This window comes from Lycorma delicatula, chromosome 5 (genome assembly GCF_047948215.1).
Source record: "Lycorma delicatula isolate Av1 chromosome 5, ASM4794821v1, whole genome shotgun sequence".
Classification (NCBI taxonomy): domain Eukaryota; kingdom Metazoa; phylum Arthropoda; class Insecta; order Hemiptera; family Fulgoridae; genus Lycorma; species Lycorma delicatula.
In genome coordinates this window covers 45,644,763-45,668,486 of record NC_134459.1, presented here as the reverse complement: position 1 = coordinate 45,668,486, position 23,724 = coordinate 45,644,763, and the positions used below count along the sequence as shown (strand labels likewise).

The following is a 23,724-nucleotide window of genomic DNA, read 5'->3' as shown; positions in this document are numbered from 1 at the left end:
CAAACACCAATTTTATTTTTATTTTGGGCTTTTTTTGACACTTTTGGTTCAGGCAATCAAAAGGAGAGGTGCACAGTTAGATGTTACAACAGTCCTAAATCCAAAATTTCAACATCATACGGCTAATCATTTTTTAATTATATGAGATACATAATACATATGTGCATACAGATGTCATGCCGCAACTAGTCAAAATGGATTCAGGGATGGTCAAAATTGATATTTCTGTTGAAATATGAAAACCAAAATGTTTCATGATCACAATACTTTCTTTACTTCGTACAAGGAAGTAAAACTAATTTAATTTTATTTAAATTACTTCTATTTTATTTATTAATAAAGTCTGTAATTTTCCATCAGCCAAACCTTTCTGGATGTCCTTGATATAGTCATTTTCATACAAATTATGCTGCGCTTCATTAAAAATATTAATTATATTCAAAAATATAACCTAAGCAAGCTAAAATTAACTGTAAAAAAGTGATTGAACAACAAAGGTGGACTAAGGAGGATAAAAATAACTTCCAAAGACCATGTTATTAGTAATTTTAGACTTGTGAAAGGAATGTGTTTTGAAAATAATTTTTTTAATGACAAGCGTAATTTATTAATATTTAAAACTAAGCATAGTATAATTTTAGTATTTTTCCTTTTACATGTCATAAAAATGTTCAAAATATCCATCTTGAGCACTGATGAAGAAATCGACTTGTTTTTATGCCCAGTTCAATTTTTCTTAGTTACCGCAGCACTGACTTCAGCTAGCAGAAATGCTATCTTTTGATATTTTCTTTAAATTCACCAAAGTGTGTATGTTGTTCTTGTTATAGTAACTTTCAAATGAACCAAAAATAGAAATTTGGTGGTGAGAAAAATTTTGAGACCACAGATACCGTATTCCACAAGAAATTACAGTTATAAAAAAATTCATGCAACTCCATAGCCAAATTGGAAGTGTGACACAGAGCATTCATCTTGCTGTAACCAATATTTTTGCTCTTTATTTCAAGCTAAGCTACAAGATTTGTAATTTATGAATAATTTTCTGCATCCCAATCCCATTGGGGAAGACACACCCACTTTGTGGCAATTCCAGTCGCCACACCACCCTCTCCATTTTGAGCCCTGAGGGGCTTTACCGGAGGTCATCTTTAGACCCTCTTACATCTCACAGTCATTAGTCGGGATGCCACCGATGCAAATTGCTCGGCAGACATTTACAACAGTAAAAATTATATCAGCCAACACCTTCGCTTTAGGCTTCTTTCGGACAGCTTCACTCTTTTTCCTACAATATCACCCTCTGAACTGCTAAGTGAGTCCGTGGAAGCGCGAACTCTGTATCTAGTTCCAATTTTAATACCAATGCTTGTGACTAAATGCCTCAACCATCAACTAAGTAATGAGTCATTACAACGCTAAACTCATACCATTCAAAATGTGTTACATGTAATAACAAAATTCAGATTACATCCCATCGCCCATTATAAACATCATACCTGAAGACCGCCCCTTGGCAACACAGTGCCACACCTCATGGCTGCATGGACTACCATGCCCTCAGTAGCACAGTCAAGCCCCGCCAACAGTGGCTCCACCACCTAACTTTAACAACTATTGCTCTAAATTAACCGCATGACATTTACTTCATCACATTCATTCACTCTCGGCAAGACAATACATATGTACCTTTATGTGTTTATTTAGACAAAAGTACAAACATCTTGGACCTACAGTCAAAAAACATGAATGCAAACGTACATTTAAAATGTATGGAAAACTTACTATAACTGAAAAAATTTGTCATACATAACATTTAGTCATCTCAATATCATAAACTTCTAACTTTCAGACTAATACACTTCATTCCACTTAACAGAGATAAATTACACGAATAAAATTTTTAATTAAAGCAAATGACCATTACAGTACACTATTAGACAAACTCCTACACAAATTTTATTATTAAAAACAAAATAAATTACAAAAAAGATAAATTCATTAAAATAATTTATGTTACATCGCATTCAGAACTATAAAACAATATACAAATTATCAAACAATTTTGTTCTCCTGTGGTGTACAAATTTTGACTGCTGAGACTGAAATAAGTTTTACATTTGACAAAACAGATGGAGTATTTCATAATAAGAGCTCATTAAAACATTTCACTCCACCATTGAGTATACTTTCACAAACTGGCTTGTTGAAACAAATCTAAAATGCACAGGAATTCATAATTAAAAAGATCTTAAATAAACAATAAAGGACACAAATTAAATACACTTGTGAATAATCCAAAATATATATAATAATAAAAGAGGTTTTACAAAAACACAACTTAATAATATCTTACATAATTTTTGAGCATGTAATTAATAAAAAAAATGTTACAAAATTAAGTTCAAACATCATTATTACTACAGCAATCAGCATCGACAGAGGCAGACTCTGTAGAAGCTTTTATCACCAAGAAAATACAACTTAGACTCGGATAAAATTTTTATAATTTTAACCTTAAATAAAGTACACTGAAATTGATTTGAAAAATTTTTTAACATTTATGTTGTAAATTTTTCCATCTTGATATTCCATTCTCAAGCACTTATTTCTTTTTGAATAGTATCCTAATATTAAAAACTTGGTAATATTGGAGGGCAAGTGCATACAAGGTGTTTATCTCCATATATATCATCAATACGTCCAACTGTTGGCCAGATTTTATTATCGGGTCGAACAAATTCCTGTACAGAATTTAAAATGAAATATGAATATACAAATATACAAAATATACAAAGTTATAATCTCTTAACTTGGAGGTTTATTTATCTCTTGCTTTGGAGGTTTTATGGCATACCTTTTTTTTCCAATTATTAAAAAGTTAGTTTTTCCACCATTTTGGGGGTGGAACAAAACACTTGATCTACAAAATTGATATTTTTATATTTTATGCATTTTAGTAAACCTTACATTACCATGTTTGAACCAACTTGATAGCTTACCCCGTTATTGTGTAATGATTATTATAAAATTTATATTTTGGCGACCATGTTGAGGTAAACCCAATGGCTAATTCATGTAACGAATGGCTGCATTTGTGTAATTTAGTAATCTAAAATCAAAATCCAAGAGAAATGTGTCCACACACATACATACATAATTGAATCTAATAACATACTGTACATTCATTGAAAATTACATCTCAAATGGCCGGCCTCGGCCTCCATGGTGTGAGTGGTAGCATCTCAGCCTTTCATACAGAGGTCCTGGGTTCGAATCCCAGTCAGGCATGGCATTTATCATTTATCAGGGAATTTATCATTTCGTAACTCTTTGATAAGGTAAGAGAATTGTTCCCCCTCTGTTAATGTCTAATGCAGAGAAAACTAATAAATATTCAAGGAGACAGGTTGAAACAGTGAAAAATTAAATAAAAAATCATTATTGTAACTCCTTAAAGAATGACTTAGGTTTTGTACCAAATTAAGAATAATTTAATAACGACTTCAAAAACTGAAATTTGAACAAGTCAAAAAGTCATTTTGGTTTGTAGTATGATTTTTAAAGTTAGCTTTACTTTTTTTTAAAATTAAACCTGTAAACAATGTAGCTATATGAAAAAATAAACGATTTGCAAGAAATATAAAAGTAAGAAACTTCATCTCGATAAAAAAAAAAAATCTGAAGTGAACACCACATGACTTCCTTGTAAGCCTATTAAATTATATCTACACATTTTTTGCTGCATTTCATTTAAACTTATTTCATTTGAATGTAGATACAATCCTCCAATACTTTATATAAAGTGGACAGTTACAGAATTGCATTGTGGTGGACACCACACTGATCACATTTTTTTGTGATGTACATATAAGCATTTTATTTCAGTTTATATATTAATTTTGTTACACGCCACTCAAGTAGTTGTGTAGTGTAAGTGAGAACGTGTCAGATCTGTAACCATGGACACATCGGTTGGAATCTTGACTTCATTTACATTTTTTTTCTTTATTTAATTATATTGATTTGCTAATAATAATTATTAGCCTGTGTAAAAATTTTTGAATTAAAATGAAAAGAATGTAAAGTTTTATTTCACTAATAACTTCCAATTTATTTTTAATTTTTTTTTTTTTGTTATTGAATTTTTATTGCAATTTGTTTTTACAGTCAGAGGTTAACAATTATTAATAAATCAATATATTTAAATTAAAAAAAAAAGTTAAAAAAGAATAAATGTATATGAATTCAGATTTGAACCGATGTGCCTTCCCCTTGTAAGATCCAAATATTTCATTAATTAAATTTTATTTGGCTATAACTGTGGAACCAATAAAATTAAGTACTACTTACAATATATCGTTGAAAAATTCTGAGGGCTTATAATACTGCAGTTAAGAAAGAGTCCAAAATACAAAACATTTGGATTTTTGGCTTTTTTTTTACACTTTTGGTTCAGTCGATTGCAATCAAAAGGCCAATTACTTTTGAGTTATCAAGATACATTCATGCTTTTTTACATACAGACGTCTCGCCGAAACTAGTTAAAATGGATTTAGGGATGATCAAAATGGATAATTCTGTTGAAATCTAAAAACCAAAATTTTTTGCGATCACAGTACTTTTCTTACTTCGTCCAAGGAAGTAAAAAGAGGAATGATAATGTAAGTAGACTGCTACCAACAATGAACAGGCATATCTGTTTGTGTTTGTCCATTAGAATTTGTAAAATGCAATGTGCCTATTTTCTGATAATCGAGTTCATTTTTGATAGAGCTATCCAGACTGACAACACTGATATCAAATGTAGAAGCAATATTCACTGTAATTCGACAGTCATTTTGAATAATTGTGTTAACCGTGTCAGTCATTTCCTGTGTTGCCGATGTTTTCAAACAACAAGTGTGAGGTTTATTCTCTATATGTTTCGACAGTCTTAAAAGATTTACTCCATTTATAAATGCTTACATTTGTCAACATTTCCTTCACTATAATATCTTTTAAGTCTTATGTAAATTTCTGACAGCTTCATATTTTCTTTTGTAAGAAATTTTGTAATAATAAACTTTTCCACTTATAACGAAATAACATATAACAGCTAAGTGCTGAACTGTTGGAATAGGTTAATGCTAGTTTCCAGCCATCAGATGTGCTACTACTTCAGCTTTTATTTCTTATATTTCACACCAGATTCAATTTATAATTTAAATTTTAACACTCCTCATAATTAAATTTGAAATTACTTTGTATTATTGAAAGACATTACAAAAAGAAATTTACGGTGCTCTATTTTCTATGAGAAAGTTGTGTATTTTCCATGAGAAGTTTGATTATATATTTGAAGAATTTTAGTTCATCAAACGGCAGCCAGTTTGTCTGTTGGCTTTGTCATCTAGCGATATTTTCAAACATAAATGTTATTTATTTTCAGTAACTATATAAAAAGGTTGTTGTATTTAAAATTAAATTTGTATTACACCCACATGCATATATATATATAACACAGCTAGCTAAAATATTAATAAGAATTTCGTTATCTAATCGTACAGTAAGTGTTGTGAATGTAATAATGAATGTAACTGTAATCTCGCTGCAACCTCACTTTTTAGTTTTGTATGCATTTTTATTAATTATTGTAAATTTCATAGATAATCAGAATTATTGTTTGTGAAATATAATTTATCTATTTTGTAAGTAGTAAGATACTTAAGAGTAAATAAATTGCATTTGTAAGAATTTTAATATGTGTAATCCTCTAATATCTTTATCAAACTGGTAGCATGCAACAGCATGATATATATTTTTTTCATTTGTAAATAGCTTACAACTCATAAATTTCATTAACAGAATATGTTCTTTTGAAAAAAATATTTAAAAATTATTTTCATATAAAGCAAATTATTCCCATACTGTAATAAAAAATAATGGAACTGTTGAAATCAAACATAAATCAGTATTGTTGCTTCAAATGAATATTTTCAATTCATTAAATATAACAATAATTTTCACTAAATCATTAGTTCTTCAGAATTTTTATTCCTGCCTTTTTAAATATTTGCAAACAAAAACTATATTACACGATTTGTATTTCCTAAACTTATAATACAATTTAAGCCAGATCGATCGTAGCGGATGATAGAAAAGCCTTACACCAACACAGCCTGTTCTTAAAAATGTAGGTAAAAATTTTTTGATCATTGTGATTAAGAGAATATGCAATAGCCCTATTATAATAATAAAATATAAAAACAGTACTTTCTAGACATAGAAATACAAAAAGATTAGCAATCATTATAAAATAAGAAGATAAAAATGAAAAAAGTGACTGGCTTTTCAAAATAAAAAGCAAACTTCCTTGATTCACTCATACCAGATTTAAATCTAAAAGCCTGTATAGTTTCAGTTGTACTAATACTTATTTCATTATTATTGAATTTTGACAATACAAAAGAAAAAACTATAAAAATATGTTTTCTTCAGTAGCTCTCTATGTCATGAAGAGCATATTCTTGTATCATCATTTTTTTGTTTCACCTAACAGTTAAGTGCTATAATGTAATATGTTTTATTTTATGCTATTTTAAATGTTCTAAAAAGTGTTCGATACAAATGAGTTGTAATGCTGCAGACCATTTATAATACAGAAAAAAAAAAATTTCATTCATGCCTTACCATAATCCATAAGTCGTTTAGCAATATCCACAGCCTCAATGTTGGCAGTTTTTTTGAATTCTCTAACATCAATAATGAATTCATGTGCTACTAAACCACTTTTAGGACTGCGATAAACAGTTTTGTAATATTCTTTTAACTGATTACTCATATAATTTGCATTTAAAATTGCAACTTGTGTTGCTTTACGAAGACCTTTTGCACCCATCATCTGAAAAAAGTAGTGAAAAATAATATAAAAGTATAAATCAATATAAATTAATGAAAAAATAATACAATAACATAAGAGAACTCATGAAATGAAGGTATTATTTCAATAATTACAGCATCTTCAGTCTTGATTTAAATAATTATCATCATCATTATTATTACCACTATGCTGATCTCCATGAAAGTCCTGCATTCATCACCATAGAGGCCCTGCATTCTAATCCTAGTCAGGCCTGACATTTTTCATATGCTACAAAATTCATCTTTCATTAGTATTGTAACTGTAATTATAATTAGGCTGTTTGCTAAAATAAATAAATTTTAGGTGTCATAAATGAAATGGGTACAGGCAAAACTTGACATGAGTTTCAAGTTTCTCCCAAAAATGTCACTCTCCAAAAAAAAAATACCATACATAGCTTACTACTAAGGAAAGTGAGGAATGAAGTGATTTTCCACTGCCTTCTCTTCAAGCCAAATAAATAAGGCATATCGATACACTAAGCCCATCAAACTGCTACCGATATTCAACCCTACAAATGACTCCTTCACTCTGTTTATCACATGAACTTGGTGTACAGTTATCATTATTTTCAGAGAAAACAACTCTTATGGGTGCCTTTATACCTCTAGTGCTTTACATATGTCTCCACCATAAAAAAGACAGGAATTGTTACTGTCTCTCTTTCAACTCTGAACAGGGAATTATTATTATTACTATGAATGAAGTAAAAACAAAAAAGACATGTTTTTTTTTTTTAATTTAAAAATTTGTCTGATTTTTTTCCATTTAATAATTAATATATTACAATCAGGTACAAAGAGCTTCAAGTTTATTATTTTCTTTGAATTGGAAAATATAATTAACAAAAGGAATATTCCATTTGAAAACGTCTTTAAATTCGTAAATGAAACTTCAAAGAAATTACATATTGTATTTTTCAAATACTTATATTGAAAAGATACATTCATACACAGCCGTAATAGCAAAATAGTTCAAAGTAAAAATATGAATAGAGATTAAAGCGCATAAGGTAAACTATGTATGTAGGTAGATAGATATAAAGCATCTTGAGTAAGATACAAATTGCCTCTGAACTGAAGAAAATTATCTGCTTATTTTAAATGTGGTTAGCTGTTTTTTCTTTTTAATGTATAGATCATATATAAATGATGAGGTTTCATACTCCTGACAACAATTATAATTTTGTGATGTACATTTTTTGGAGAGTAACAGATTTAGATTTTGTTATCAATGTTTGCATGTTTTCTATATTTGAAAATTTGTCTATTTTCCCTAATGTGATCAGCATAATTAGATTTTTTTAATTATATTATTTATAAAATTTTAATTGTTTTTGAAAATATTGGGCTTTTTTAATTCCCATTTCTCATTTCTGTATAGAATTTTTTTCTTTCCACATTGTACTATAAAGCAGGTGTTTACCTATATAAGTATTAAAATTAGATTTATTATTAATTTTACTTTTTTAATGTTTTGTTTTAAAGCAATCATATATAATTAGTTAATCTTTTTGAAAAATTTATGTTGTGTTGGTTTTAATTTAAATGAATATAAAAGTAATATTTTTATATTACTTTAAAGTTAATTTATTTATTTTATTAAATTCTTTATATATATATTCTTTATATACATATATATATATATATATATATATTTAACAGTATGAATAATTGATTACCTTAAAATTGCAGATGAGCCAAAAGGTGCAGCACTTACTGCACCAAAACTTTGTGATTTCTCTTCCCCAGTTAAATCAATAACAGGATGATTGGGTAGAAATGGGGCTAAATGAGCTTTACTAAAAAAAAAAAAAATTCCATAAAATTATTTAATAAATCTGTGTAATGCATGGACTATTACTGCACTACATGCATTGGTATGAGTATGTATTCTACAGTGAATTAAATTTTAGTTACTAACCCACTATTACAATCATATTTGTTAGTAAATTACAATTTCAATCACTTACACTGCAATAGGTCCCATACCAGGACCTCCTCCACCATGAGATATACAAAATGTTTTATGCAAATTAAGATGAGATACATCCGATCCATAATCGCCTGGTCTACAAAGACCTACCTGTGCATTCATATTAGCTCCATCTAGATATACCTATAAAACAGATCAGTAAATATTTAATTAGACAAATTATTCAATAAAATAGAATCAGGAAGTGGCTAATATCATAATATCTTATAATAAAACCTGCATTTAACAGCATGTGAAAATACTTTCCTAATATATTACTGCAAAAGAAAAAGGTTGTTTATAAAGAAATATATCTTAAAAACCACTCAGTGGAATAAATTAAGTTTTATATTATATTAAACCTTGTTCTTTTTTGTATTATTATTGAGAGTTTCAATTATTTGAATAAAACTTGTACAAATTAAACATAAAATGTACCAATTTTTTGGCTATTTTTCCAGGTAAAGTGATTTCAAATTTCATTAAGAGGTTATGCAACAAATTATTGTTTAAGCATATTTAAGAACAAAGTTTTTATTTATCTACTGTTTAAGTGTTAACATTTTTTTCTGGTAAACAATTTCAATGTGCCATTACAAAAACTACTATTTTAGTACTTCTTAATAAATTTACTTTGTAAAATGTTTAGATTAATTTTTAAACTGAATTATCTATTTTAACATGACTGTGTATATAACTACTTTCATAATTTCAGTTAACAATGGGGTGAATAAAAGGTGTGAAAGAAAGAAAAATTAAAATAAAACTGCTGATAATCTTGGCCATCTGGCAGAGAATAACAAACATTATTGTTTCATAGTACTGCTCAGCAAAACAACTGTACCGTTAAATATAAGGTCTACACCTAGAATATGACTGTACTATAAACAGAATTATTTATGGTAAACTGAACTACCAGTATATTTGCAAATTATTATTTTATTATATGTAAGTGGGTTTCCTTAAACCATCCTTTTCATTAATGGTCCATTAGGTGAAGGTCTGAGCTCCTAGTTAAGATGCTATAACCTTTGGACCAACTATGTAGATGTACTGGAACTATGACTCTGTTTCCTATCTGATAGCCAAAATTTAGCCCAATGGTTATAGTATTATTGAGTAAAGCTCAGCCTTCTAAGAATTGTGTCCTAACCGCTTCAATATGGATTTGTTAATTGTAGTACCATCTGCAGCATTAAATGGCAATAAGTTTCACATAATAGCCCTAAAAAAAAATCATTTGGAGAAAAATCAATATATTTTTTAAAAAATAAGCATTTTTAATCTGTTTAAAACACATAAAAACAAAAATATTGTTTCTTCATGCTGACCGACAAAAACCAGTTATCCATTTAATAAAAACTTTATTACTATGCATAAATAGATGTATTTGTTTTATGTGTTCACAATTAATGTCCTTTATACATATCTTTAATTTTCTGGATCTACGGAGATGGCTGGACCACAAAGCATGGAAAACTGGGGGTACTATTTAACTCAGTTCCTGATCGGTCAGTTACTTTAAAGCATACTTGTTTACATAAGCATTGAATCCCTCAGCCAAGTGTAATTATTGCAGAAGAGAGGATATCGCAGAACACATGGTTTTCAAGTGTCCAGTTCTTGCAGCACAGTAAAGCATGCCCGAGAGAACTTGGCATCATGATAACTATGCTACAGACCAACAGCTTTGATGTCAAAGATGTCGGTCAGAATTATCCACACAAAGATGGCAGAAGAAATACAGGGAGGAATTCACTCTGATTTTCTCTTGGAGCACACTACTGCCCGAGGAATAGTAATAGGTAAAAAAGAAGAGTTTTATAAAAGGTACCATTATCCATTCATAACCCTACAACCATCAGTTCAAACCCTACAGAACAGTTTCTCCATATAACAACATGAGAGCCTCAATACGATAAGCCTTTCAGAACCATGAGCCTCATTGATCCGATGAATGATATTCATTCAAAGAAAAAAATCACTCTTAGGCCAACAAGGAGAGGTAGAAATGAAATGATTGTAGAATGCAAGTCTTAAATCTCTCATCTTATTCTTTGCTAGTAATTCTGTAATTGGTAATTGAAGTATAGAAGTGCTACCCTGACCAAAAAATAATTTTTTCTGAATTTGTATCAATCTCAAGCACCTACTAACTATTCAAATGTATTTATTCAGTACCAAACAAATGGATGATATATGCAGACACTTGCTGTTTGGATGTTGGATAACCACCTGCTGCAAAACAAAGCACTAAGGTCATCAAGCAAAGGACTTCTGATTATACTTCCCCTCTGTTAATTTAACAAATAATTCAATTTTTTCCACTAATTTACCTTGAACTTAGACAATGATGCATAACAAATAGGGTCAAGTCCATCATAACACCCGTATACTTTGGTGTTTGAATGTCATTTATCTACTTATATTAAGACGTGTTCTCTGTTACAAAAATGTAGGTCAAAATGAGGTGTTCCCAGGATTTGAATCTAAGTGATTTGTTTTTCATAATATACTGTTAATCTTCCTAGTATTTTTTAGACTGGATATCTCATTTTTGCACCTTGACACTAAGATTATGTCACGTATATACATACAGTTATTTGTATAAGATTACATCTATTAGAGGAATTGTCTAAAATTTCTCACTTGATGGTCTCCAACAACTTTGTATAGTAAATAAGAGTATGGAATTGGAGGCTAACCTTAAACCAAAATTCCTTACTACATGTTTTTAATCATACATCAAAATTATTTAGTTCATTGTAAGCTGTAACATTTATCAAATTCCCTAATATATTTGTTTAAAAATTGCCAGGAAGTGTCAAATTGCCAAGATGTTTAAATAGTTTATTTATAGGTAAAATAGTCTTTGTTTCATCTGCTATTACTGTAAAGTTTAGAAAGCTTTCTTTGTTTTCCGTAGCAAAAAAAAAAACAAAAACAAAAAACTTGTAGATAAATGTCAGCAAAATTTTTGGGTACACTCTACATAATATTTCTAATAGCCTACAATTTTAGTAGAGATCTAATAAAGAACAGTTCTTAATTCTACCAAGCCCTACTCAAGAAGTATACCGATTAATTACTGAATGTCTATCACTGAAATTGTCTTTATTAGCTCATCAGTGAATTTTGTTCATCATTAACATCCATTGTTCTTTCTTTAAATGAACTGATCTTCCGTGCTTTGTCTACTCGTAATATCTTTACCGTACTATAATCACTAATTTATTGGTGACAAATCTCAGCTAGAATTAGTCCTTTTATGCGGAGAAAATACAAGGTAAAATGAACCTGACAGGTCAATTTGAATATTGTTTTTTGCCCTTTCTAGCACTGTCACTCTAACATTTGTAGTCGATGCGTTATGGAGTACCTCCATTCTAAAAACTACTTTTGGCATTAAGTGATTGCTAAAAGTAGTTTTGAGAATGGCGATACTTTGATATTTGCCAAATACGAACGGGTAGAATAACAATGCTAGGAAAAGCAGAAAATAACAGCCAAATCAATTATGATAATCTAGAGGAAATACAAAATATTGTGAAAACCTAACAGGTTCATTTAGCAGAGCTAGAATGAAATATAATAAAAGTAATTGATATTGAATAATGAAAAGAAAAGTAATGCAGAGGTTGCCAAATCAGTTTAAGAGAAGTATAGTAGAGAAGAGAAAAAGGATGGAGTAAAAATGAGACTGTAAGCAATGAGAAGTACAGTTAGAGCAATAAGATGGTTTATGATAGCAGTGGAAGATGTAAGAACTTGCAAAAAAGAACACTGCAAATGTGCAGCAGCAGGTGAAAGATAGTGCAGGACAAAAATTAGAAGTATTTCAGATGACCCAACATAGATAAAATCTTGAACAGAGGATAAAAATAATGTTAGAGACAGCACTAAACTTTATTTTAATTCTGTTCACTTTTTTTTAATTTTTATTCCTTTCTTTTCCTGTTTAGCTTCCGGTAATTACCTTTCAGATAATACTTCAGAGGATGAATGAGGATGATATGTATGAGGGTAAATGAAGTGTAGTCTTGTACAATCTCAGTTCAACTATTCCTGAGATGAGTGGTTAATTGAAACCAACCACCAAAGAACACTGGTATCCACAATCTATTATTCAAATCCGTGTAAAAATAACTGACATTACTAGGACTCTAGACTTTACTAGGGCTCTCGAGTTTGCTCGAACTCTCGACTTACAAATCAGCCGATTTGGGAATACGCGTTCACCACTAGACCAAGCCGGTGGGTTAATATTTTTATTCCTGGAAAAAATGAAAAAAACACTTCCTAGAGCCTAACTGCATAGAACAATTTTTTAACTATTCTAAGTTTATTTAAACAAATCAGAAAATACAAACCAGTGGAATCATAGAATGAACTAAAGAAATATCTTTGTTTTCTAGTGACTTCATATATCTTACAATTCTTGTTTCAGAATGATAAGTGTTAAAAATAGGATGAGTCATAAACTGTGACATTCTTTTGAATTCTGTCTTCAAAATACTGTTGCTTAATATATCACTGTTTTCAGCAATCTAAAAACAGAAAATTAATAATTATTACTAAACTTTATAAAATAAAACATAAATACAAGGTTTGTTCAAAATCTGTCTGACCATTGACCAAGTGGCTATAAATCTTTGTTTCCTACAAAATAGCCTCTTATCATAATACTGAAAATATTTTTTGTACATCTCTTTTGATATTTCTACAAGTTGTGCTATCACATTCATCATTATATCTCCCAGCTGTGACATCAGAACACTTTCAGAAGCATTTGAAGTTACCAGAAATTACAAGGAGCCATATCTGGTGAGTAGTGATTTCAAAAAAATGTCTTAGGTTCTAGTGAACTGAGGATTTCTGTATTTGACTATACAGAATAAATACTTTCTGTATTTGAAGTTCTGGATTACATGTGACAAATAGGCGTGTGTGTTATGATGCAACTGACATTTATGTAATTTCCATAGATCCAATCTCTTGTACCAAACTGCATGACAAAGGTAATGGAGATCCTTTAGAGAGTTCTGTTTCTTGATAGTTTAGAATTCTGGGGCATACTTGGGTTGCACAACTCTGAGGAAATTAAAAAAAAAACAGTCAGCTTCATTTTCACTTGTCTTGCTTTCTTTGGCCTTGGAAATGATGGTGATTTATTTAGGCATTAAAAAGATCAGTAACAGCTAAAAAATTACACTCAAAATCCTACACAACATCTGTTAAGCATAAAAAAAGCATCAATGATATTGATCATCAATTTTTTTCTACAACTTCAATTTAGTAGAGTCAGTGAAACTTAAATTTAATAAAGTCAGTGAAACACATTTAGTGAATGTGGAAAAATTGTTTGTTGTATGTGGAGACATAGATAAAAATTTCAAGGTATTTTATGAAACTCATACTTTTTTTATTTGTCATAATTTTTTTTTTTTGATTGACAAAGATAATAAAACTAATGATAGAAATAATAAAATTAGATATCTTTCAACCTCCCTTATTTTCAGAATATATTCTACTAAAAAATGAACTTGGTTAAAATAATAGTATGGAAAAATAAGTAAAATTTTGCAAAATTTCTACATCAGTAATAAATATTTTATGACAAATAAGCTCAAATTCCAAGAAATTTCCAGAACTTAAAGATTTTTCAAATTCCAGGTTTTCCAGTGTGCATGGAAATCCTGATAACTGTCAACTGAGCTTTCGTTTCTGGGTTATATCCATATACCCAAGATTCATCGACAACATGGTCTTAAGAGATTTAGGATCACATTGGTATACTACTATGCAACATCAAAACAAATCTTTTTCTGCTCAAGTAAAGCAACTTTGGTACAAATTTCATGGTCTGTGTCTACAAGCTCAATTCATCCTTTAAAATCAGGTGAACTCATCACTAATCCCAATGTCCTTTGTAATTTCTTAGTCAGCAGATGATTTTCCATGTCAAATTGCATATATTGTTAATGATATTTGGAGTTCGGCTTGTTAATATCCTATTGGTGTGTTGTTCACTCTCAACTGAAGTGTCACTATTTTGAAAATTATTATTCCATTCTGTAATATTTATTACTCCTGTAGCTTCACTCCCAAAAGTCTGCTTAATCTTCTTAATCGTTTTTCTTTGTGTTTCACTAAGCTTTTGGCAGAACTTGATATAATAATGTTTAGTGTATATCATCATTATGCACAAAATAAAATTGCAACAAGCCCTGCAAAACTCATGCATGCAATAGCTGCTGAATAACAAATGACATCCTCTATGCAATTACAAAAAATACACGTGGAACATAGTCCTGCACTTTTACCAAACTTTACTGATCACATTCAAGTAATTTTCAAGAAAAAGATAGGTATGATACTTTTTGAACAGATTTCACCAAAACACACATACACACACACCATATACAAAGAGTTTGGTTTCAAATTGAAACTGTTTATTGTATTTAGCATGTATCTAATCTTTGATCTGACTTGTCTTAAAGAACGAGGCATTTTACCAAAATGATCTGATATTCAGAAAAAACTTCAGGTATCAAGAAATAAAAGGAAAATTCTTTTTACATACAAGATAAAAAAACATCCTTTACTAAGCACATAGAGTATGGCATAATAACTATATCTTTGTAAAAAAAAAAAAACAAATGGAAATTAGAAAAATGTTGTTTAATATGAATGATTGGTGTAATTCCAGGGCAGCTCTACTCAGTTACAGATGTGATTCTTTAATTACACTGAACTTTTATAGAAATAAATCTTTAGTTTTTCTTATAGCCTATATTGTTGGTAAATATGTTCCTTTATATACCTGATTTTCTAGGCAGTACACTATACTATTCAAATCATTCATAACATTATGTAATATTTACGAGATGAATTTTAAAATAGTTTATTTAACTGCAATTAAATTTTTTTTTTATTAATTTCACCTAGTTTATAATTTTATTTGATAATTAGAAATGAAACTGTTTATCTTACTTCTTGTTTATGGTTATATGTTTAATATAACCAGACTTTGTGTTTTAAAGATTCTTCTCTGTTACACCTAATAAATTATTTTCAAAGATATTTTTAACTTTTTAGAATACTTTGTATAGTTTTATTTACACGCTATTTAATATAAACAATTCCTACAATTAAATAAAAAATATGTTACAAAAGGATTTTGATGTTTACTTAATAGCACATATTTGTCAGATCATGTGGCTCCACAAAATAGGAGTGTATCACATTTGGTTAAAGACAGGGATCAGTAAGTTCTTGTTTATTATATGTTCTTATTATATAATGTTTAAAATTACAACAATCAGTTTTTACTTTTTTGTAACCAATTTCTTCTATGGATTTCACTACATTTTTAAGAAACCTAATTAAAGTAATTTGCATATTTTATTAATTTTGAATATTTCAACCTTTTATGTTAAAAAATCAAGTTTTTTAAAATTTCCTATTCTAATTTCTTTAGAGCATATTAAAATTTTAAAAATGTACTTTCATAATGAATGTCCCCTTATTTCTCTAAAATTAACACTAATGAATAATAAAAGAAATTTTCTAAAAAAAGGTTTTCTTAAAAATTATAAGATTCTAATCCCTACAAGAATTAGGTTAATTGTATATAATTTTTCTGGTGATTTGAAAAAATTTCAGACATAAGTTATATCAATAATCAGTTTATTTTCCTGTTAACAAATAAAAATAAATAAAATCTTACATTTTTTGTGGTCCAGGCATGAAGAGGAAATAGTGCTTTGGTGAGGAATGGATTCTTTTTAGAAGGTTCCAAATACTGAAAAATTTTTAAATATTTATTACAATTCCTAGTGTTCAGTCATGAAAAAAATTATTTAGATAGGTAAAAAAATTTAAAATTGGAACACCTATTTAAAAATACAACCCTACAAAGATTTAACAAGTAAAACATAACATTATCTATACAATGTCTGAACATTATTTATGTTTCATAAAACACGATTTTGAATGCTTTTGAATAGATTATTATTTAATGGGTAGAGTACGGAATAGAGAGGATGATCAGAGTATAACAGAAGGAAAAAGCATTAATTGAAGGTAGAGCAAGGAAACAAAGAGGTAAATTGCTTGACATTTCTTGTAACAATATTTATTTATATCTTAAACAGTACTAACGTATGCACACACATCGTACACAAAATGACAATCGTATTTGCTATCTGATTTTGTGTAAATCCCCTTCACTTAAAATTCTCAACATATGCAGCCCCCTACTGCAAGATTTTTATTATAATAGTAAAAAAAGAAACTATCATTCCTGAGAAGACAGTAAACTAACCAAATCAGGACCAATCGGTTGATTGTTCCTTGCCTGTTCCCTACCCTTTTGTTATCCTTATCCTTCTTACTTAGGAACTTAGGTAAGTATTATGGTAAGCTGCCCTGGTTCCATCTATGTACTATGCTACCACCTACAGATTGGTATCAGTAAGACCTTGCCTGAAGAATTAGTCAAGGACTCTTGTTTCCTATGAAGGGATTGCACAACAAGCCAAACTAATGGTAAAGCCAGCCCTCCTGGCTGGAAAGAAAGAAATATGGTCACTGACACAGTTTTAGAACTAAATTTGTCATTCATATTTACTTTAACATATTACTAGAGCAAGATGTACGGCTGAAAGTGTTAACTCATTAACAATTTCAGTGTGAACATAAGAATTATAGATTAATGCATTAAAAAATATTCATAAAATGTACTAAAATGTTTATGAAATTACATTAAAATTTACACTTTTTCAAAATAATAGTAAATGAATTCAAATATTGTTTATGTAGTTTAAAAATATATACTATACCTCTTCTAACGATGTTTCACATCCAAGGATCCAAAGCAAATCGCTTACATCATCATGCGATACAGTTTCATCAAGTGAAATACCAACCTAAAAAACACAGATAAAAAGTCATTTTAAGGAATATTAACTCAAAATAAAACAAAACTTTTATAGGATAAACTTTTTATTTAAAAAGTTATATAAACAATATATCAAAAAATATATTTTAAGATGATCAATATTATGGCAAAATTGATATAAAATTTGATTATTATTATTAATATTATGAACTGCTATGGTAGGAGACAAACACATTTAACCATTTATAATGTAAATACTCTTGACAGTTCAAACCAGTTCATGATATGTCATTCATCAACTTCTTCATTAACTCATTATTAACTTATTCCCACCATCTGCATTTAGCCATTAACCATCTGTATTTATAAACCTTACTGAAAACCACCAACACTATTTGAAAGGTATATTTTTACAGCTTTTACATCTTAATTACATAATGAGAAAACTGGTCTTCTGAGCAGATTAAACATATTGCTACAAGGCTTGTAGCAATGCGATTAGATCACTTTTAAATAAAAACTAATTTTTTTCTGTATTCTATCAAATTTATATCGATAGGAAAAAATAAATAAGTTATACGTACTTCATAACTATTAACAACTGAAATAAACATATCAAAAATCTCTCAAGATTACGCTGAGTCGGTTATAAAAAATTCCTTTCGACATGCTGAAAGGCGGAGGTATATTTCACCGGTGCTAAGTAAGAGATAAAAACGATTTCCACCTTAAAGTTAAGAAAAACTACAAATTTACTCAATATGACAATGGTTGCACGTGAAAAAGGTTTCACATGTTTAGCATATGACAAGCCCCCCTCGTCATCTTACAATTCCAGCAAAATTTTGGTCATCCCTTGTCATAAGGGTTGGTCATTGTTTCAGACAAATATTTTAAGTAATGTTTAGAGGACTGAAGACCACTTTCAACCGATTTGATACTGTATCTACTAAGGGAGGTATGATTTTTTTTTTGTCTTCGAAACTCCATTCTTCCCACCCCCTGGGCCAATGGTTGGTGATATCAAAAAACTTTACTTAGATAAGGTTTAGGCCCTTATCCAAAGAATAGTAGGAACTTTAAATTAATTTGATATTTTACTTAATAAGAAAGTTACAGAAATATTTTGTTTTTTTTGAAAAAGCTTCCCCCCATGGCTTGATTTTACCCATTTAGGAACTCGACCAAAATTTTGGGTCATTATACTTTGTGTCAATTTGAAAGTGACTGGCACAAGATTATGGCAGTTATCGTGTCCACAAGAAAGTGAAATATATATATATATATATATACAAATAATGACATTTTCTGGAAATTGAATCATGGTATTCGTTACAACCAGTAGATAAACTGGATGGAATTTTGTATTGCGTTCTGATCTTATTAGATTGTGTAAGTTTGAAAATTTTGACTACGGTTATCCTTGGGAGAATTGCTAAATTTTTGCATCCTTTCTTCCTCTGTTCTCTGAAGGCCTTGGCAGTATCTTTTGGTCTAGCAGGGATGCACCTGACGGGGCCTTAGTTTATGAAGGGGATAACACACTCTCTTTAAGTGAGTTGCAAAGAAATGCTGAGGCAGTCACCTTTCTTGTAAACAGACTGAGATGAAGAAGAGAAACTGGATTTTATCAATGTTTCTTCTTCATCTTTTTCCATTAACTCTGGTTTCAGGAGATGAATTTCTTGCTTCTTAAGTCTCTTCTTTTTTTGTTTACCTGACTTACTGAGTTCAATGGTTGTAATTATTTACAACTGGTAACATTATAACCGCTTCCTCATCTGATCATTATTGCCCGGCCCTTATCCCTTTTTTCTTTTCTGTTTAGTCTCCGGAATCACCACAAGGTATTACTTCAGAAGATGAATGAGGATGATATGTATGAATGTAAATGAAATGTAGTCTTGTACAATCTCAGATCAACCATTTCTGAGATGAAACCTAACTCTCAAAGAGTACCGATATCCAAAATCTACTATTCAAAATCTCGGTATAAAAGTAATTGCCCCTATCCCTGACCTTTGTTTATTTCACTTCTTAAAATTATTACATTTTTATATGTGATATGGTTGATGATAGCAACACCTCTCAGTCTTAAAACATTTGTTTGTCTTTTTCATTATTTAAAATAAAACATTTTAATCTTCAAGTCCCAGCAATGCAGTTATGAATGAAATTTTCTTCTATTTCATAACGTTTGAGTATGTTAATAAGCAATTCTTTTATGAAAATTAAGAATATCAAGTTTATTATTAATGTCGGTCGACATGCTTATTGTGTCGACAAGATTACTGGCAAATATTGGTTCTACGTTGATGTGGAAAGCTTTTATAATATTCATTATATCTTAGAATGAAATTGTACCCTGTTTGACTGATGTAGAAAATTATGTGGTTTGAACAATTCAGTTTACATACTACAGAATAGTGAAATATTCCAGGTTGTTTCTTTTCTGTGTAAAATTGTTTATTTTGTCTGATCAATGTTTGAAAAGCCACACTGCATCCAGATTTTTTTAATTTATAAGCTATTTTCTCCGATTCGTTATGTTTTATATATATTAAAATGATGTATTTTTTGTTTCGCTTACCTTTTTTAGTATTTTTATTAATTTTGTATAAGACTATCGATGAGTGTGCTGTTACACAGAATGAGAATCTAGGTGTTAGACATTCTGTAGTGAAGAGTCCTTATGTGCTCTTTAGGGGACATGAGTAGATTATACTTAAGCAGATAGTTTATGAGGCTGATTACTTAAGATGTTGTGGATGAGCATGTTAATTATCTATTGTTCTTGGTGTATTCTGAAAGTATGTTTTTGTTTATTCTTTTGTTAGGTAAGGTCAAAATTATTTTTTATTATCTTTAAAGTTTAATTTTTGGCATTTTCTTAAAGTATTTTAATAGTAATTCACAATGCTTCGTGTTATCTTAGGGATCATTGACTTATATGTTTCAGGAAATTATTTTACGGCCATATTTGTTGTAAGAAGTTATTTTTGTTCTATACTTTGAAAAAAGATTTCTACTATAATGCTGCATTATATAGGTTTGTAATAAAAGAAAAATAACAAGTACTGATTAAAAAAATAAGAAAACCATGAACATTTAATACAGAGATAAATTGACTTACCAGCCTGGATTTTCAAAAATATTTCTCATTATAGTATGCGGGACGCAACAATTATGGTATCCCATACCAATATATGACCGCCATACTTGGTTAAGTTCTGCAATTTTTCTAATTTTTTTTATAAGTTCATATTCACCTGTAAATTTAAATATGAATAATAATTTTTAAATTAATCCCATAAAGTTAAGTACAAAGCACTTTATATCCATCCCCAATAAATGTTCTTTGTGCACCTCCCTAAATCGAATTAATCTGCAAATGAATTAATTCATTTGCAGATTAAATATAATTAATTTTTAAGATATAAACCACCCATATGCATCCAATCCATCTCTGCTGATTGGTCAGAACCATTTCAAGGTCAGTTGTTTTCTAACAAGTATTGTATATATTTGAAAGTTGCACTTCATTAATTATTCTTTTACAATACTTTATAAATAATTATTTCAATTCATCGCGTAATATATATTTCACATTGCAAATGCCACAATACATAAGATATACAAATAGATAAAATAAATCACACATTTAAAACAAGAATTAGTTCATCAGTACTAAGTGTCAATCAAGAAGTAATCTACAAAACTTTCCAATATCCTGATACTGCAATCAGGGTATTGCAGGAATTGCCCCTCTCTACAAAGAAAAGAATTAAACTAACTGTTTAAGCATTATGAACTTTTATTTGGGAGTTATTCAAGTATTACATAGAGTCCTTAACTATAAGAAAAGACCAACAAACTGTTTTCAATTTGGATTAGGAATTTTCGATTTAATGTGCTGGGTAGAAAATAGTAATGGTCACCTCAAATTTACACGATCAAGGGTAAAATTTATGTTATTCTGTTTGTTAGATGACAACATATTCAAGGATAGTCGCATATAACAATATAATAACATTGATAGCCCGTTAACCAGTTCTGTTCCCTATAATTAAATTATGCTACATAAATTCCGTGAGAATGGGAGTTCAAAGAATCAAAGGGATTCTGTAAACTTAAATTTAATAATATTAATTTTATTATTGATAAATTAAAAAGATAAATTTAAAAATTTTCAGGGATTTTCTATATTTACTTGAATTTTAAGACATTCTCAGGATACCCTACTTATCCTGGGAGGATGTAGGATTTTAGTGAGGCATTTCATTTATGTCACAAAATTTAAGACATTATTCAGATATGAACTGCAACCTGCTATATCTCAAGATATCCCCTCAACATTCTGTATATCTCAATTCACAGATTGCACTTGTGGAACAAGTTTTGAGTTCCAGAGACATTATGTGTTGCATCAACAGAAGTATAAAAAATATTTGATTCATCAAAAAACAAACAAAAATATGATGGGATAAAATTCAAATAAACTGCAAGATTTTCACAATTTTATAACTTTAAAATATTTTAATAATATCTATAGTAGTAGCAAGATCACAAAGCAAAGTAATAGCAGTAACTGATGGCTTGAAATCTTTTACACTAAATCAGCTCTGCACATTTATGTTAAAAGTCCTGATCGGTGTTGGTGAAATTTTTATTTGCTTTTGTTTGTTTGTGCTTTTATATTTTGTTTTACAATTCTTTTTAACTGAAAGTACGGTTAAAAAACTTTCTTAGCTGTAATTAATTCCACCACCTTGTTCAATTTTCATTAAAATTTAACATCATCGATATTACGTATATGCAGGTTATCATATGAAATTTCATGAATGTATGTTAGACACATTATGGTAGATAAATGCCAACACCCAAACAAATACACACCTACAGAATTTTACCCTTTTTTTTTAACTCAAAACAATCAGAAATTAAAGAAGTTAGATCCCCAAAATTTCGACTAATTGCAATACTAATGCTTATTATATTTTGTTAGGTCTCTAAAACATAAAGCCCAATAAAGAATTTTCATATCATTTTATGATTAACTAAAAATGAAACAGATACATTTTACAATAAAATGTTAATTGGAATATCTCTTTTATATATATATATATATATATATATATATATATATGTCATGAAAATGATATGAAAATAAGTTGTCATCCAAATTATCTTTGAACCAGATCTGTTTGTCAACTAAATTAATGTTATTTGTTTAAAAATAACATTATTATTATATATATATATATATATATATATATATATATATATATATATGTATGATTGAATGTATGAATGTATGCATGTATGTGTGTGTGTGTGTGTGTGTGTGTGTGTGTGTGTGTGTGTGTGTGTGTGTGTGTGTGTGTGTGTGTGTGTGATGACATCTTATTTACGTGGTTTTAAAAAAAAATTACCACTAATAATTTTAATTGAAATCATAGTGCAACAATGACAGCAGCACTTTTGCTGAAAACATTTGTGTTGTCAAAAGGATTTAAATAAAATTCTTAAAAAATACATAAAGCCATTAAAAATGTATTACCTAAAGGCTCATCCAAATGTAATGGTCTTCTCAGATTTATATTATCAGGAACCGCCTTACTGCTTAATTCATCCAATGACAAAAAAATAATAAACCACAAATCAATATATTCTATTTCATAGTGCAATTTATTCATAAAGTTTAAATTACAAACTAAATTAATTCAGACTGATATAGACTCAATATCTGTCATAAAAATTTAGTACACACAAAGGAAATAGAAAATAATTTTGGATATGAACATCAAAAAAAAATTGAAAAGAAACTTCAGTTAGGAATTTACAGAAAACCACCAGGAGAATGCAACATGATCAAGAAAACATCATTAGCAAAGTAATGAACACCATTATATTAGTATGCTATTGAAAAGTAGTACATACAATA

At 29.1% G+C, this 23,724-nt stretch overlaps 1 protein-coding gene across 1 annotated transcript; it reads right to left on the bottom strand.

Annotated features, from left to right (window-relative positions):
* Nucleotides 1-1,931: 1,931 nt before the first annotated feature.
* On the bottom strand, nt 1,932-23,476 carry LOC142325671 (glycine dehydrogenase (decarboxylating), mitochondrial-like). Its single transcript, XM_075367705.1, has 9 exons — nt 23,341-23,476; nt 20,914-21,049; nt 18,365-18,371; nt 17,722-17,808; nt 13,249-13,425; nt 8,877-9,022; nt 8,586-8,705; nt 6,673-6,883; nt 1,932-2,744 (listed from the first exon to the last, which is right to left on the bottom strand). Exons 1-8 carry the CDS (start codon nt 23,474-23,476, stop codon nt 6,880-6,882), a joined length of 813 nt encoding a protein of 270 aa, XP_075223820.1. The 3' UTR covers nt 1,932-2,744; nt 6,673-6,879.
* Nucleotides 23,477-23,724: the final 248 nt, after the last annotated feature.

Coding starts and splice junctions, on each gene's coding strand:
- LOC142325671 (XM_075367705.1), bottom strand. CDS start 23,476: ATGAATAAATTGCACTATGAAATAGAATATATTGATTTGTGGTTTATT. Junction 21,050..23,340: donor ACATTTGGATGAGCCTTTAG/GTAATACATTTT, acceptor TTAAATTTACAG/GTGAATATGAACTTATAAAA. Junction 13,426..17,721: donor GTGAAACATCGTTAGAAGAG/GTATAGTATATA, acceptor TTCTGTTTTTAG/ATTGCTGAAAACAGTGATAT.